Genomic DNA, 18,743 nt, shown 5'->3' with positions numbered 1-18,743 from the left:
TGGTTAAAAAAATCGAAAAAATTTCATCGTGGCAATTTTCAACCAATCAGAACGCGTTATTTGAAACTTGCGCTAGCGCCACCTATACGGATTTTGTCAGAAACACGTTTTCGATAAAGAACTCACCGGGTTATTTTTTCTGTGCCGTAATAAAAGAAATAACCAAAATGACTTTCAACAACTAAAATGGCTGACTTTACGTTTCAAGTTATTTGTTATTTAACGTAACCCTTTTAGTTATTAGACTTTAGTTTATTCGATTACGAATAATTTAATTAAACCCGCGTACGAAATAGTTAGTAAATTGAAATTTCGCGTCGTTCGAACGTTAATTTTACGTGTTTTTAGTGTGTTTGGTTTTATCTATGACTGACTATCACGTTAATGAACGCCGCCATAAGGAGAATTTCGCCTCTGCCTCCGCTTTGCCGCTACGTCTTTAATTTTATCATCAAATTATCCTCTTGGAAATTCTCGTATAGTAGAGCGAGGTACGTTTCGGATTCGTTTTACTTTTCTTAATTAGTTAATTTGTTTGATATTGTATTTACGATAATAACACCTTCGCTACATTGATTAAGGTTTCTTTGTGTTTGACGTCCGCCATTACCCTAATACGAAAAAAAAAGACTACGTAACTATTTTTAAATAGAGAATCTAATCTATTATTATAGGTAAATTTCGATTTTGAAAAAATTGAATATATTTTCGATTTTATAATATTCGGCGTTGAAATTTTTGAACGATAGGCGGTCAACGTAAGAAGATTACCAAGAGTGTTTCGCTGCTAGAAGTGGTTTTATTTACATAGGCTACTCGTATTATTACATCTATGACACGGTTGTTCGGTCTCTTGATTCGTTTCAGTTTACACAGTACGACGGTGTTACGTTGCGTTTATAATTGAGGGAATAAATTTTTTTCATTGTCGAAGGTCAGAAAAATAAATGTTACCCTACTGCATAATTGAGTGTGGTTTATATGTATACCTAAACGTTCCGTTCGTCTATGGAAATCGGTGTAAACCGAACTGCAGGTAGTTTAGTAGTACGATACTTAATCCCTGCCTTTTGTGTTATCATTTTACAGCTGATGCGGCCGTTCATCTAATGCATGGGTAGATTAACCGAGGGAAATGAATAATGAAGCGCATAACACCGTTCCATCCTCATCCGCATCCTCCACTTCGACTCAGGTAACTCGTATTGTTGTTGCAGTTTCGAAGCCATAAAAGTGAAGATTGGTTCGATTTCATCGTTACTTATGTATATGTGATTTGTGTTATTAGGAGGCTGCTGTGGGGATGCAACATGATCGACCAACTACCTCGGACGCTTTACGAATACCCGCATCGTCGGCTACGATGATACCCGGCATCGCGAAATATTGGGTGCTGACTAATCTATTTCCGGGACCTATACCTCAGGTATATTGTATTTCCAAACATCCTGCTCCTCCAAACCGTGAAAGTTGAAATATTATAATTTTGTTTCGTATTCGTATAGGTATCGACCGTTTACACGATTCCAACTTCGACATCGACCCGAATCGAAGATGGCAAGAACACGATTTCGACTACTCAACCGTGCTTGTCGACTATACCGGCTACCGAATCGCTGACACTGATCGGAGAACACCGAGCTATATCATCGACCGCTTCGCAGCATCAATCTCAAGTACGCATACGTCCGGTGCGATCCGTTCGTTTCGGTTAATCTAAACCACGACTGTTTTTTCGTTGTAGAATCGACCATTGGTTATGACCGCCTCAACGCATCACTCCGCCGGTGATAAGGCTAAAATTGATAAAGCCACTTGTACAGAGAGCATGGAAACTAATCAGGTACATTGTAAGGTGTATACTGACCCCCTTCCCCGTTCGTTCTCTTATTTATGAATTATCCATTTTTTTTTACACCCCCTCGTGTATTATAATAGGCTATTCATTGCGAGCTGGCCATGGTTAACGGAGAAGCCAGGCCGCAACAGCAAATGATCGGCTCGTTGACCGCGCAACAACATCAGCAATTGCAGGAACAGGTGGGTTTTTCGTTGTGTGGTGCGATTGAGGCGGTGGTGTGCGGTGTGTTTTTTTTTCGGCGGTTTTACCTGCGATAAGTTTTGCTACGGGTGTTTTCTTTTTGCTTGTTCCACGCAGATGGCTCATCATCAAGCTTTATCGCAACATCAGGCTGTTCAGTCGTCGTCGCATCAGGATGTTCATCAAAATCGAGCTTTAGCCGCGGCGAGTTCCGGTAGCGGGGCTGGTAAAAACGACGAGCATTGTAAAGATCAGCAGATGGATACGTCGGTCAAAGATGAACGTATGAGTACCGATGGTCATAATAGTCGAGAGAAATCCGTCGCCACCGAGACCAGGTTACCGGTTATATCGATGACTGGGTAAGATTTTGATTTGAGAACTCGTTCAGAGTTTTTTTCCCTCTCTCTTTGAACGAGTGAAGATTGTTTTCTGAGTGTAGTCTAGTTCGAATAATATCTTTTTCTTGTACGGTCCATTGGAAATTTTGAGTCTAATTGATATTTTTTGAGCAGAAACAGGGATAGAAAAGTGTTCCTCGACGTGAACTTCTATTCCAACGAATAATTGGGAAGTGCAAGATTATTCAAACATTAGGCTATTTTTTTTTCAATTTTTTGGATTATGAAATTTGATTCACAGATGCAATTCGATTGCCAGATGGGTAACTGATTTCACGAAATGTGTTTCTTTTCTGTTGTTTTGCTTTTAACCTGCAACCAGATGTACTTTTACTAAATTTAATGAGAGTTCCTTTATTTCTTGGCAATTTTTCAAATGGTTACTACTTGTCTATTTCTATTGCAAAAGTGCTGTGATTTACATAGTTCGATAAGTGTTTTGTATGGTTAGGCTAAATGTTAGCTTCGGCAACTGATGATGCTCTCGAATTCTATCCCTCTCCTCTATTTTGATGCAAATGTGTTTTGTTACGAGCTCTTAATCCAATCAAATGGTCATTTGGAGAAGGGTATTCGTGAAATTGAGTGTGATATGGTGATATCATCCAACCTCAATTTTTTAATTTTACGACTTTTGAAATAAGTACCTATATCTTTTTTTTGATGAAGGGGAAGGCAAGTGATTTAATTTCGGTGAATTTTTTTTAGTTGGTTATTTTGATATTTGTGTGCTGAATTATTTTGAGGAGTTTTGTATTTAAAACTGGAAACTTGATGTGCAATCAATTTTGATAACCAAGATTTTTTCAAAATTTATATTTGTTCAACTTTTGCGAAAACTTCTAATATCGATATTTCTGAATGATTTGATTTTTTTAAGTGCGATTTGTTGATTTTATTGATGGTGTGAAAATTTCACCAATGAATTTTTTAAATGTGTAGTTTGTTTTAATGTTTGCAATTTTTGATTTTGTTAAAATGAGTTAGAAATTTCTTGCTAAAAATTGTCAATTTTTTGCAAAATATTTCAGAAGTCTGCAAATTGTGGGAATAATCTCGCTTTTTTGTCAAAAAATGTCAAAAATCTCGGTTTTAATCATCAAAATTGAAAAGTATCATGTTTGTTTCTATAATTTCCAAAAAGTCTTGCTTTTTGCCAAAATTTGACTATATCTCACTCTTTTTCACTGTGCTGCTTTTTGTCAAAATTTTTTTCAAAAATTGACAAAAATTCTTGTTTTTGAGCAAGATTGTTGGAAATCGTCGTTTTTTGCAAAATTTGCATCAAGTTCCAAACCATTGCACTTTTTTCAAAAATTGCTCAAAAAGTCCTCCTTTTTGCTAAAAATGGCCAAAAAATCTCATTTTCTCACTTTGAAAATGTCACAAAGTTTCGCGTTGAAAAAAAATCCCAAAATTGCTGTTTTTTTTTTTTTTGCTGAAGTAGTCAAATTTTGCTGTATGACGTGATTTCTCGTTTTTCAGCAAAATTAATGAAGGTCTTTCAACTAAATTCCCAGAAAGTGTCACTAATGTTATTTCCAAAAATTTTAGTTTTTTAACAAAATTGCCAAAAAAAAATTTTGCAAAAAATTCGAGAAGTTTCAATTTTTTTTCAAAAATTGTGCAAAAGTTTGACTTTTTTCCAGAAATTTTGTTGAAATTGTTCGTCTCGCTTTTTACTTTGAAAAAATTTGTTTATTTTGCCAGAAATTGCAAAAAATTTTACTTTGTAGTCAAAAACGACAAAAAGTCTCGCTTTTCCACTTTTTTTTGCCATGAAATGTTTTGCCAACGTTTTGTAACTTTTATAGTTACTTTTTGAAACTTTATTGGTCACTCAAGTATTTTTTTTTTTTTTTTTTTTTGGAAAAAAAATTGAGTCGAGCCCTTTGAATTTGTTGAGGAAATAAATTCATGCAGTTTTTGGTTTTCCTCCGAGTCTGAAAAAAGTAGTGTCAGAATCCCCCCCCCCCCCCCCCCCCCTCCAATCCTCGCTAACGTTGAATAAATCTATCGATAATGCTTCGTAAATGAATATAAATTGAAATTTCTCAAGCTTTATGAAGGCATTGTTCTAAATAACCCTGTTTTTAAGAAACCCCCCCCCCCCCCCATTTGTATGTATTAAGCCCAAATGAGTGGAAATTGCTCAAAAATTTGTCTGGATTTTTGAAAATGGTCCAATTTTGAGCTGAACTTCTTATCAGTTATCTTCGATTTGTGTTTATCTTCTTTTATGAAACCTCTCAAAAAACCTTTTTTTTCAAACAAGTTTTCATCTCTGTATTCAAAATTGCTCCAAATAAATCTCCTTTTAGAAATAAATAGGGATTAATGTCCTTAACTCAAGCCTCTTTCATTTTGAAAAAAAATTTCTTAAAACGGTATGTTTTAATAATTTTTTGATCATTTTTTTGATTTTTCCAACATTTTTGGTGATTTGAATAGAAGAACAGTTTTCAAATTGTCATTTTCAATCAAGATTGATCAATGAAAAATGTTTATATTTTTTTTTTTGAAAAATTATGTTTTTGGAATATTTATTTTGGTGAGGTTATATATGATTTTTGGGGGGGGGAGGGAGGGAGGGAGGGATTATCAGTATATCATTTTTTGTTTTGAAAATGTCCTTCTGAAATGTGTTTTTTAGAAGTAAAAATGACTGTAGAAAAATTTTCATCTACATTTTTGAAAGCCCATTAAATATTTTTTCATGTGTGTTTGGTTACATATTTTGATTCGAAAAACACTGCCAAGTAAGCTTTAAGTATCGTAATTTCATCTTTGGAGTTGTTGAAATATTAAATTTGAATTTTGAATAATCAACTTGAACGATGTTGATTTGGACATCGTTTGAGGAAAATCTTGTGTCAAAATTGCCAAGAGCCAGAATTGGGTATGGTACTTGCTGGTCTGAAGAGTGTTTTTTTTCAGATGAAGAGGGGGAGAGGAGAGCGAAAATTTGTACTCAAGGTATGCTGAACCGTTGAAATGGTCTTGTTTTTATGTTGGGGGGGGGGGGGGTAATGCTGCGATCATTCTATTTTTCCTCAAGCCAAAAGCTGGTTTTCCTGGAAATCAGGTTCAAATGAATTTATCGAACAAAAACATGGTCAATTTTCGGTTCGTTGAAATTATTTTTTTTTTGGTGGAAAATTCAAGTATTTTTTGCAGCTGTCTTTAAATTATTGAAAAAGTTCTTTTAAAGCAGTTGGGATCAAGAGCTGACAATGTACTAGAAATTGAAAATCTTGTCATTGGTCTTCAGTTATCCTTATCTGTTATTCGAACTAGACATAGCTTTGTAATTTGTATTTGAACTTCGAAAGATTGTTTTTGAAAAAAAAAAGGTCAATTTACGAATACCCAAAAACGATCTGGACCTCGTATCGACGTACGTACGATTTTCTAATTTCTTCTCTCGTTGTAATTTTCAGTATCCAAGACGTGAAACCAGAACACCTAATGGACGTACGCACCATAGACGGCCAAGTACTCAAAGTGAGCTCGCACGCCGGCGACGAAACGGCCAACAAAACGCTCGGCGTCGAAGTAGTGCCGAGTATGCCGTCCATGTACAAGGTGAACGTCGAAGACCTGAATCAGCTGCTCGCCTATCACGAAGTATTCGGCAAACTGCAACCGACTAACGCTTCGGACATGTCTACGAACGGCGGCGACCAAAACCAGCAACATTCGCCTACCGTAGCCATCCTGCACAACAGTTCCGGCATGGTGGTGAAGTCGTGCGAAACCCTGCCCAACGATTCGAACAACGCCGGCGGCGTTATGAGCACCGATTTGAGCATATCGAATAATTCGACGTCCGCGTCGCCGGCTCCGGTCATCGTGCCGACCGGTACGCATACGTGCGATATATGCGGCAAGATATTCCCATTCCGGTACCAGATGATCGTCCACAGAAGGTATCACGCTGAGAAGAAACCGTTCACGTGTCAGGTACGTTTGTTCGGTTTTTTTTCTCCTTTGTTGTTTGCTTCATTGCGTACTCTACTCTTGCCCGAGTGGGTGGGTTGATCGTGTGTAGAAAAATTTGAGCGTAATTGAAAGTTCCCACCTACTTTGAAACTCGTTTGACCCCGAAATGGAAATTGAACATCGTTGAGAGAAACTTGATGCCCAGAATTTTGAAAATTGCAATAAAGGGTATCAAATTGTTGGTTATTGAGGACACTGTATTCTATTCATTCCCGAGATCAGTCTGAATCAGAAATCGAGAATTAGCTCCCTTCTCACCCCCACCCCCAAAGTCCGGAGATTGTAGGCACAAGGCACAATATGCTCGAGAGTCAAGATTTTGAAAATGTAATATGGATATAGAAATTTAGGTTTTCCAAGACGCCTGTTTCGATTCTGAAAACTACTTGATCTATAAATCGAAATTTAACCTCTCCGTAGAAGAGTTTGAAGCTCGAAATTTCAAAAGAAATGCAATATGGGTAATGGGTATTGAAATGTAAGTTTTCTGGGGAGTTGATTGTTTGATCCTGAAGTCCAGTTTTATGAAAGATGGTTGAAACCTTTTCTAATTACATCTAAAAGCATTTAAAATACTGTAAATCATCGATAACTTGAGAAAAATTGTACGAAATAATATTGAAAACACGTTACCAGAAACTTACCAGTCAAGTTGATGTAAAATTTGACCAAACGTGGTGAAAATTGTATAAAACATTGAATAATGATTCAAAAACTCAGAAAAAAAATACTTAAAAGCAATGCGATTTCAGTTACATTGTTCAAAATTTGATCAGAAGTTCATGAAAAAGTGTAAAAACATCTTAAAATGATATTAAAACTTGGTTTAAAAAAATTGAATCACCAGAAAAATAATGATGAAATAGGAGTGAAATTCGACGAAGCTGGGTGAAAATTATTTAGAAACGCCAGAAAAAGAGTCTCGTATTGATATTTGACAAAATGGCTTTAAAACATGAATAAAACATTGAAATCACTATAAATCATCAAAAAGTTATAAAATTGCGGTTGAATTGAACAAAATTCGGCGAAAATCCTGCGAAAAAATGCTTGAAACACTTGGAAAAAATATTTAAATAAATAAATGAATCATCAGAATTTGATGAAATCGTTGTGAAATTTTACCAAACTTGTGAAAATTTGTAAAAAAGGAATACTAAAAGTTACTAGAAGAGAAGAATTTGCGTTGAAATTTGACAAAATATAGCAAAAAAGTATGAAATTACGTTGAAATGACTCAAAGACTCGGATCAAGCATTGATTTAGTGAAATATGCCAAAAGTGCACGAAAAATTGTTGGAAACGTATTATAATGTTATGATGAAAACACATTAAAATCTCCAAGTCCAAACATTATCAGAAAGTAGTGCATTTTATAAGAAAATTACCGAAAATTCAAAAGTGAACGTTGAAATTGTGTCGAAATAGTGCCAAAAAAAAAACTCAAAAAAATATCAAAATTTTTTGCAAATTGATATAAAATAATGTACGGTAAGGAATTTTTGAAATGGATAAAAAAGGTGTTGAAAACATGTTAAAATGATGTAATAACCATTAAAAAGGCTCTAGCTGTCTGAAAAGTGCTATTTTTTTTTTGTTTTTTTTTTCAAAATTTCTGAATAAAAATCCTATTTTTGCCAAAGATGTCTATAAGGTTTTGTGTTTTTTTTTTGCCAAAATTGCCCGAAAAAGATTCGGATTTTTGACAAAAAATGACATAAAACCTGTTTCTTGGTTAAATTGTCAAAAAAATTTATTTTTTAGCAAAATTGCCGGAAAAAAAATCTTGGGTTTTCAACAAAATCGTCAAAAGGTCTGTTCTATGCTCAAAGTGTTTAAAAAGTCTTTAGTTATTTCAAAAATTGTCAAGAAAAGTCTTTGTTTGCTAAAATTGATTGAAAGTCTCGATAATTGCAACAATTTTTGAGAAATTCTTTCTTTTTTGCCAAAACATCTAAGAAATATTAATTTTCGGTCACCTTAGCTGTCTAAAAAACGCTGATTTTTCGGAATTGTTAAATAGAAATCCTATTTTTGCCAGAGACGTCTAGAAGGTTTTGTTTTTTGCCGAAATCGTCTGAAAAAAATACTAATTTTTGACAAAGTGATGAAAAAAATCCATTTCTTGCCCAAGTTGCCAAATTGTCAAAGCAGTTGATTTTTTTTTTCTAGAAAAATTGCCAGAAAAAGTCTTGTTTTTTTAACAAAAATGCCAAAAGTCCTATTTTTTGTTCAAACTGTTTGAAAAGTCTTGTGTTCTCTCAAAAACTGTCAAAAAAGTCCTGTTTTGCCAAAATTGTAAGAAAGCCCCAATTTTTGCTACAATTGCTGAAAAACCCCCTTTGCCAAGATACTTACCCAAAAATATCAATTTCTATCTTACAAGGGAACCCCATTGAAGTGTCACACTCCGATTTGAACGGGACAGCGATTTTTGGAAAGAGCATAGTCTAAAACCCCCGAAACCAAATTTTCAGCTGCCCAAGTTCATTTTTCGATTTTTGGCGAATTTTTGAAAATTTAAAATTGACTGTTTTTGGCGATTTATGCTTTTTCAAAAAAAGTACGTACTTGATCAGTAAAAATAGTCAAAATTTTACCATTTCCAGCCATTCTGGAGCCTCCAGCGCGATTTTTCAATTTCTCCAGAATTTTGAATGTGCTCCAGCATGGCGTGAATATGCAGTTGGGCAGTTAAAAATCGAGTTGTGTATTATACTCGACCTGTTTAACGAGTTTATCTACATTTGAGCCGATTTTGAGAGGGACACCTCGAGAGTGGTTTTTTGAGGTGTCACTCCGGCTCCAAAACGGCCGGAAACAGTAGAATTTGCGCTCCGGAGGTTAGTTCTTGAAGAAATACAGCGATTCGCACAAATTTCAAAAATTTCTTCACAAACGATTATCTTTTGATTTTTTTGATTTTTCAATTTTGAAGAAAGCTGGTCAAAAAACCATTCTTGAGGTGTCACTCCCAAAATCGGCTCAAGTGTAGATAAACTTGTTAAACAGGTCGAGTATAATACACAACTCGATTTTCAGCTGCCCAACTGCATATTCACGCCTTCTGGAGCAAATTCAAAATTCTGGAGAAATTGAAAAATCGCGCTGGAAGCTCCAGAATGGCTGGAAATGGTGAAATTTGGATTTGGGTAATTGATATTAGTTTTGGGACTTATTTTGACCATTTTTGTTGATCAAGTACGTACTTTTTTTAAAAAAAAGCATAAATCGCCAAAAACAGTCAATTTTTAATTTTCAGAAATTCGCCAAAAATCGAAAAATGAACTTGGGCAGCTGAAAATCTGGTTTTGGGGGTTTTAGACTATGTTCTTTCCAAAAATCGCGGTCCCAGTTTATTTTTAGTCGAAATTGGAATTTTTGGGCTCCATTTTCCCAAAACTCACTCCCAAGGAACGCCAGCCCCCCTATTGTCAAACATTCTTGGGCCTAGTCATTCTAAAACATTACCCCCCCTCCCCCATCACTCATTTCTGCCGATTGTGCAGCTGAGAAAATCCAGAATACGATCTTCAAAAGCCATCTGAAGTTTTCGAGCTGCACTTTTTGGGGGGGGGGAGTTTTTAATTACTTTCAAGCCAAATTCCATTTCTTGGGCACTTTTCGAGTGCCTGTTAATAATAATTTATTCCTCAATAAAACCAATACCATGCACAGAATGATGACGAAGTTATGTAACATGACGATAATCATGATGTTTTTACTTCCTTGGATGTCTGACGATGTGCACTATTCATTATTTCAGTTTTTTCGTTTGTTAATTAGTCGCCTGATATGATGACAATATTATTTAATCGATCAAATTTATTGAAATGATTTTCTATCTTCCTTGGATGTCTGAAAGTGTTATACATAATTTGTATCCAAAAAAATTAGTCAATTTTGAATTTTCAAAAATTCGCCAAAAATCGAAAAATGAACTTGGGCAGCTGAAAATTTGGTTTTGGGGGTCTTGGACTAAGCTCTTTCCAAAAATCGCGGTCTCGTTCAAATCTGAGTGTGACATCTCAGGAGGTTCACTTGTTGGCTGTCTAAAAAATGCTGTTTTTTTTAGAATTGTTGAATAAAAATGTTATTTTTCCCAAAAAGCTGTCTCGAACAGGGTGTCTACCAGGTCGCTATAGCGTTAAAAGTCGCGAAAAGTCGCGATTTTGAAAATAGGGCGCTAAAGTCGCGAAAAGGTCGCGATTTTCGCCAAAAATACCAAAAAGTCGCTATAAATTGTCCAAACTTCAAATTTTAAAAACTTTTCTTATTTTTAGTTGATGGCAATTGGTAAAAAAAACATTTTTTTCGTTGGAAATTTTTTTTTTGGGGGGGGGAGGTACTTTCAACTGAAAAAAAGTCGCTAAAAGTCGCGAAAAAAAGTTGCTAAAAGTCGCGAAAAGTCGCTATTTTTGAAAATTAAATTTTGGTAGACACCCTGTCGAAGGTTTTATGTTTTTGCCATAATTGTCTAAAAGAAATTAAAACCTGTCTTTTCGAAATTGTCTGAAAAAAATCCATATTTTGCCGAAATTGTTGAAAATTTTTTTTTTTTTAGCGAAGTTGCTGAAAAAGATTGTGTTTTTACGTCAAAATTATCCAGAAGTCGCATTTTTCGTCAAAATTGTCAAAAAAAGTTTCTACTTTTGCCATAATTTTCGAGGAATTCTTGTTTTTTTGCAGGTGTCTGGAAATTTTCTTTTTCTCTAAAATTGCCAAAGTTGGTAAAAATATGTAATTTTCTTTTATGTCGAGAAAAAAAATTATTTTTTTGACGAAAATATAAAAACAAAATTCTACTTCATTTTTTTTGGCAAAATACTTAGTTGAAAAGTTCTGCTTTTTGGCAAAATTGTCGAAAAAAGTCCCATGTTTAGGTCAGTGTTTTAAGAAAGTCATACTTTTTGACAAGTAATTTTTGCTTAAATGTCTGAAAAAGTACTGCTTTTTTGCCACAACACCCAAAAACCTAATTCCCCCCCTAATTGTCTGAAAATTTCCATTGTCTCTAAATTGACATTAAAATGTCGTTGTTCGTCAAAATTGACAAAAAAGTCTCATTTTCAGCCAAAATGGTTTGAATTATCCGTTTTTACCTTAAATGTTCGAAAAATCGTTGTTTTCTTTCTACACTGCCATGAAAAGTCCTGACTGTCTCAAAAAGCTCCTTTTTGATGTTTTTAGTTTTGTTGATATGTGTTTTCTTGCATTGCGCCGATTTTTCTTCGCTTGAGCCAACTTTTTCACTGCTTTTTGCTTACTCAATTCACATTGCTGGTTTTTGACTTCGGTCTGACATCACGTTCTAATCGCTCTATGATTAATGAAAACCGATATGTTCTTGATCTGACGCAGGTGTGCGGTAAATCATTCGAATGCAACGACGACCTGTTGAGCCACGGAAAATGCCACCTAGGCGGCAGCATGTACACGTGTACCATATGCTTCCACGTGTTCGCCAACGACGAGAGCCTGGAACGTCACGTGAAGCGGCACGCCACCGATAAACCGTACGCGTGTCCGACCTGTGCGAAGTGTTTCGCGCGCAAAGAGCACCTCGAGAATCACATACGTTGCCATACGGGCGACACTCCGTACCGTTGCCAGTACTGTCACAAGTTCTTCACGCGCAAAGAGCACATGGTGAACCACGTGCGCAAGCACACCGGCGAAACGCCGCATCGCTGCGACATCTGCAAGAAATCGTTCACCCGCAAAGAGCACTTCGTGAATCACGTGATGTGGCATACCGGCGAAACGCCGCACACGTGTCGCATCTGCGGCAAGAAGTACACGCGCAAAGAGCATCTGGCCAACCATCTGCGTTCGCACACCAACGATACGCCGTTCAAGTGCGAAATCTGCGGCAAATCGTTCACCCGCAAGGAGCACTTTACCAATCACATCATGTGGCACACGGGCGAGACGCCGCATCGATGCGACTTCTGCTCGAAAACCTTCACCCGTAAGGAGCATCTGCTGAACCACGTTCGTCAGCATACCGGCGAGTCGCCGCATCGTTGCACCTACTGTACAAAATCGTTCACCCGCAAGGAGCACTTGGTGAACCACATTCGCCAGCATACCGGCGAGACGCCGTTCCAGTGTCAATTCTGCCCGAAAGCGTTCACCCGCAAGGATCACCTGGTGAATCACGTTCGCCAGCATACCGGCGAATCGCCGCACAAGTGCACCTACTGCCCGAAATCGTTCACCCGCAAAGAGCACCTTACCAATCACATTCGCCAGCATACGGGCGAAACGCCGCACCGCTGTCACTACTGCTCCAAGGGTTTCATGCGCAAAGAGCACCTGACCAACCATATCCGCATCCATACGGGCGAGTCGCCGCATCGTTGCGACTTCTGCAACAAAACCTTCACCCGCAAAGAGCACCTGACCAACCATCTGCGTCAGCATACCGGCGAAACCGAGCACAACTGTACCGTCTGCTCGAAACCGTTCACCCGCAAAGAGCACCTGGTCAACCATATGCGCTCGCACACCGGCGAACGACCGTTCGCCTGCACCGAATGCGGCAAATCGTTCCCGCTCAAGGGTAACCTGCTGTTCCATCAGCGCAGCCATCAGAAAGGTATACCGGCCGAGCGTCCGTTCAAGTGCGACATCTGCCCGAAAGATTTCACCTGCAAGGGTCACCTGGTGTCGCACCGGCGTAGCCATTCGAACGAACGTCCGCACGCCTGCCCGCAGTGCAACAAGTGCTTCGTCGAACGATCCAACATGCTGAAGCATATACGTAAAAATCACAACATGGTGGTGCCGCCGTTGATGCCGCCTAACGCGATACCGCATACCAATCCGGCCATCTTAGGCGCCGCCGGAGTTACGCCCAGTACCTCGCAAGCGCAAGCTATCGCCGCCGCAGCAGCAGCCGCCCAAATACCGCAGGTAGCTCAACCGAACGCCGCCAACATACATCATACTTCGAATCCGAATCCGTTAGCTTTGATCGTGCCTGTACCGAATACCGTCTTGGCGACGTATTGATGAACACAGAGATGCCATCGTGAGCTTTCTCTCTCGCCGCCGCCGCCGTTCTCCTCCTCTTATGTTTACTTCGTCACGGAGTGTAATCCGGCCCGGAGGACCATCGAGTACACGTTTTTGTTAGCTTTATGTACCTGACTCTCCCCCCATCTGCGTGTATAGCCTGTTGAAGGGAGATGCTCGAAAACCAGCGTGGAAGTATTGTCCGGCCCGGAGGACCATAAGTACTGTCTACAGAACCGGTCCAAATGTGTGTGGGTTTACCCACGAGGTATTTCCAGCGCGTTAGTAATCGTTGGTTTGAGTGTGTGGAGTAAAATCCGGCCCGGAGGACCATCGAGTACTTTATTTTGTTAGCCCTATGTACCTGACTCTCCTCCCCCCCCACATATAGCCTGCTGGAGGGAGATGCACGAAAACTAACCTGGGAGTATAGTCCGGCTCGGAGGACCATAAATACTGTTTCCAATATAGAATCCAATTGTGTGTGGGATTACCTCTCAGAGGTATTTCCATCGAGTTAGTAATCGTTGATTTGTGTGTGATTTGAGTTTTACTCCCTGCTATATGGTGCCTCGTTTACCAATCTTCCTGATTCGAGTAGTACGCGGTATTCTGTATTTTTTTTTTTTATATAATTGTGTTAGTTTTTTTCTTCTTTTTTCTTTTGTCTTGTTTTTTTTTTCTTCTCCTAAGGTGTATATGTACCTATTGTATTTGCGTACTACTAATTTCTACTACTACTATTATTATGTACTACTGCTACGTCAGAAGAATAATCATTGCTACGTCTTATCATTATTTTACCTACCACTCCGTTTTTATCACCATAAGAATACGAAATTCGGACTGTGCAAATCAGTCGTTCGTTCCAAACCATAATGATTTGCACGATCCGAATAGTACATATTATTGTTTTATGTATGTATGTATTTGGAAAAAGGTAATGGTATTTTTACGACTGGAGAGAGAGAGAGAGGAAGAGGAGGGAAAGGATGTCTTTCACTGGTCGTTTTTTTTTTCAATGTTATGGATTTTCCCGCCTTTTTTTTGTCTTTTGATTTATTGAAATAACTTCTTTATTAGGTATGGTTAGTAGTGTCTTTTTTTTAATTTCCAATTTCGGAATGTTTTTCGAGGTGTAACGCGCGTGTTTTAATTTTGCACTATATATACATATTTTTCTTATACTATATTATGTATCGGTATTATCGATTTCGTTTGTTTTATTGTATCGTTCGTTTCTTCTCTTATATATTTCTATTTGAATGAATTTTCAACTGATAGAGGACCAAATACGTGTATATTGTAATCTGTTTTTATCATTTTTTCGATTTTACTTTTTTTTTTTGTATCGTTTTAAGGATGTATATTTTTTTCCTCTTTTTTTTTTTGTTTGTTTTATATTTCGATGAAGGGTCCCACCTCCCGGAATGTTCACCCTAGTTTGTTTTCGTCCTATAATGTAGCAAGAGATTTTTGAAGTTTAAAAAATGGAGAATTTTTTCTTCTTGGGGAGTATGGATTTGGTGAATTGAGTGAACGATTGGAAGGATAGAAAAAGAAAGGGATAAAGGATAAGAAAAATTACGAGCCTTGGTTACAATATTTTTGTAAATTGGAGTGTATTGTGAAAAAAGATTTGAAGAAGAATGCGAAATTCCATCCTGTCGACTTGTTAGCGCGAGGAGAGGGGAAGGAGTGATGATGTGTTGTTGAAACTGTCGAAAGTGACTGAATGAGTTTTATCTCGAGGGAATGATTCGTTCGTGAACGATTAGATTATGTGAATTAGTTTTTTGTTTTTTCTCAAACTCAAATTATTAATTAATGTTGCTGAATCGTTCGCGAACGATCCAAGTGATCAAAATGAATCGAGAGTGAAATATTCGAGTCTTTGATGAATCGTTTGCGAACGACTCAAATTGAAAATGAACGAATCAAAATTGAAAATGAGTCGTTCGCGAATGATTCATAGAGTCGTTCACGAACGATTCAAATTAAAGATGAGTCGTTCGCAAACGATTCATGTGGAAAGTGAGTCATTCGCGAACGATTCATGTGGAAAGTGAGTCATTCGCGAACGATTCTTGTGGAAAGTGAGTCGTTCGCGAACGATCCAAGTGATCGAAATGAATCGAGAGTGAAATATTCGAGTCTCTGATGAATCGTTTGCGAACGACTCAAATTGAAAATGAACGAATCAAAAATCAAAATTGAAAATGAGTCGTTCGCGAATGATTCATAGTCGTTCACGAACGATTCAAATTGAAGATGGGTCGTTCGCGAACGATTCATGTGGAAAGTGAGTCGTTCGCGAATGATTCAAATAGAAAGTGAGTCGTTCGCGAACGATTCAAATAGAAAATGAGTCGTTCGCGAACGATTCGAATTGAAAGCGAGTCGTTCGCGAACGATTCATATTGAAGATGAGTCATTCGGGAACGATTCATATTGAAAGTGAGTCGTTCGCGAACGATTCAATTAGAAAATGAGTCGTTCGCGAACGATTCGAATTGAAAGCGAGTCGTTTGCGAACGATTCATACTGAAGATGAGTCGTTCGCGAACGATTCATATTGAAAGTGAGTCGTTCATGAATGATTCATATTGAAAACGAGTCGTTTGACTAGAAAGTTTATTCCAGCTATGTTTTCAGTACTTTTTGGTTCAGTTTTGGTATGTGTTGAGTTTGATTAATTCCTGAAAATTGAACGGATTTTGCGAATGATTCATTTTCCCGTAGTAAAGTCGTGCGAAAAAATTCAACGAGATGAATTCCATCTTCCTCTCCTGCCGTCCTGCTCCTTTGATCATCATTTATCAACCCCCTTCCCTCTGCGTCTCCCTTTTTCTCAATTTTACCACATATTGTAAATAATTAACGGATGAATTTTAATGCTTTAACTATTCGAATCTTTTTCTTCACTATTGACCCCTACCAATATTACCTATTACCTATTAGAATTAATTATTCTTTATTAATTTATTTTTTTTGGTACATTTTGTAACGATTTGATAATTTCGTATACCTATACCTATATAGTTGTGATAAAAACGAAGATATTTTTCGAAGTCGTCGGTTATAAGGGTGACGTTATTTTCATTCTTCACGTGGTCAATTAATAATATCGTAATATCGAACGGGAAAAATAATTAATAGAAAGAAATTGGTCTTTAAAATGATGATGTTTTGAACCAGGGTTATCGTGTAAATTACAAATTTGAAGAAAAAAATTTATATATTGGAGAAAAGGTGTATTTTATATATTCGTGTGTAAATATTATTCATTTTTCATTTCGTATTTTTTTCCTTTTTTTTTTCTTATCCCTTATCCGTTTTATTTTTTCCTTGCCCGTCACTTACTATTTTTACTCGGTCGCGTAATGTTTATTAAATTTATTTTTTTTTGGAATATAGGTAGGTGTTCCTTATTTCTTTTTGTGGTATTATAAGTGTTCATGAAAATATTTTTTGTGAATGGAATTATCGTATGAGCGAGAGGAGGTAATTAGGTGTTTTGAGAATGTTGTTGTTGCTGCTTGAGTTACTATGTATTTTATTGTGATGATGGTCTTCTGAGTAATTAACGAGCTCGTTGTTGGGGTTTTACGCTGTGGAAGACTTTAAAAAAAAGAATCGTCTAACAACGCCTTATGTAAGTTTATACATACGAGTACATATAATGGAATTGTGTATAATATTGATTGTATTATAAATTAAAACAAAAAAAATGTTATATTATCACAGCGGGAAGTGCTTCTACAAAAGTTTATTTACCAAGAATTAATGAATAATGATTGATTTACAATTTATAATAATTTTAACACGTTGATTATTCTTCTATTGACCCGCCCCCTGTCCCTGTGTCCCCGTCCCTGTACCGCCTTTCTTATTTATATCCCCCCAACCCCACCATCCCCCAGTCCCCTTGTTCCCTTTGAATTTTAATAGTAGGTAAATACAAGTATAATACGGATAGAGTTCGGATTACTTTTAAAAAATTAATGTAAATAAATTTTATAGTCTTACGTGGCTGGTTTTTATTTTGATCGAGGAGTGAATTTTCGAAGGGCTGATGTGAGTTTTTTTTTTTGAAAGAGAAGGGGAGTGATTTTTATGGAACGAAGATGAGACCGGACTTGCAGTGCTTGTTATCAACTATACAGGAGTTGTACTCGGTTACTTTTCAAGTTACTAATAGTAACTTCTGGTTACTTTTTGTAAAATTTTGGTTACTAAAAGTTACTTTTTCCAAGTTATTTCATAAATTTCCTTTTTTTTAAAATCATAAATTCTTGAAAAAAATAATTGGTCTTATTAAAATGGCTGCACTGCTTTTTCAGCGTTACGAATTTCATTTTTCCAAATTTGATGATTTTTCTATTGAATTTTTTTTAGGTTTTTCGTTATTTCCAATTTCGACAAGTATTGCTTATTATTTTTGAATTTCTCGCTGGTTTTAGTGGATTTTCTCCTGTTTTTATTGATTTTTATATCTTGAATTTTCGTGATTTTTTCCCCATGGTTTTGTTGTGAATTTTGATGATTTTTTTTTCGCCTGAATTTTTGCTGAATTCCGTCAATTTGAGTTCTTGTGATTTTTTCATAAAATTTTCCTTAAGCTTGTGCTTGTGTGATTTTATTGATCAAATTTCAGTCTGGACTTCATTCTTATTTCACGTTTTGAATTTTTGTGAATTTTCTTTTTCCCCAATTTGGTGATGGTTCTATTGAATTTTCTTGAATTTTTTTTTAGTTTTTCAATGATTTTTTCAAGAATTTCCATTTTTTTTTCTCTTCAAATTTTGGCAAAGTTTCTTCAGTTTTGATTGACTTTTTAAGTTTTTAACTTTGATTTTCTTGATTTTGCTTCAAATTATGGTCATTTTTTTGCCCTAATTTTGAATTATTTATTTTTATTTTGATATGTAGTTTTTTTTGAGTCTTGTGCTTTGAAAAAAATAGTGAATTTTTTGCTTACATTTTTTTTTATTTTTCTTCTTCCAAAAGTTATGATTTCCTTTAAATTTTGGGCATTTTTTAGGAGGGGAGGGGAGCTTTTTTTTCATTTTTACTTTTTGTGGTGAATTTTTTTCCCGAATTTTGATATATTTTATTTGTTGATAGCCTCCCTTGGTTCCCCTCACCTCCCAGTTATGGGGGAAGGTCATTCGAATTTCGTCTCTCTTTGAACAATTTTTTTCCAAGTTGAAATTATTTTTGTCTCTCGAATCCTCTTGAGTTTTGCTTGAAATTTTTCGACGATTTTTCTCAATAAC

General features: G+C 36.5%; 1 protein-coding gene across 3 annotated transcripts; it reads left to right on the top strand.

Annotated features, from left to right (window-relative positions):
- The first annotated feature begins 151 nt into the window (after positions 1–151).
- Positions 152–17,492, top strand: LOC135848482 (zinc finger protein 271-like). 3 transcript variants are annotated; one of them, XM_065368394.1, is made up of 9 exons: positions 152–491; positions 1,090–1,195; positions 1,289–1,426; positions 1,506–1,676; positions 1,745–1,843; positions 1,939–2,040; positions 2,159–2,403; positions 5,883–6,405; positions 11,806–17,492. In XM_065368394.1, the coding sequence occupies exons 2-9, from the start codon at positions 1,136–1,138 to the stop codon at positions 13,459–13,461; spliced, it is 2,994 nt and encodes a 997-aa protein (XP_065224466.1). In that variant the 5' UTR covers positions 152–491; positions 1,090–1,135; the 3' UTR covers positions 13,462–17,492. The 3 variants fall into 3 exon arrangements, with proteins under 3 accessions (XP_065224466.1, XP_065224468.1, XP_065224467.1); XM_065368395.1 differs by lacking the exon at positions 152–491 and adding an exon at positions 716–934; XM_065368396.1 differs by lacking the exons at positions 1,745–1,843; positions 1,939–2,040.
- Positions 17,493–18,743: the final 1,251 nt, after the last annotated feature.

This window comes from Planococcus citri, chromosome 5 (assembly GCF_950023065.1).
Source record: "Planococcus citri chromosome 5, ihPlaCitr1.1, whole genome shotgun sequence".
NCBI lineage: Eukaryota > Metazoa > Arthropoda > Insecta > Hemiptera > Pseudococcidae > Planococcus > Planococcus citri.
This window is presented reverse-complemented; position numbering and strand designations above follow the sequence as displayed.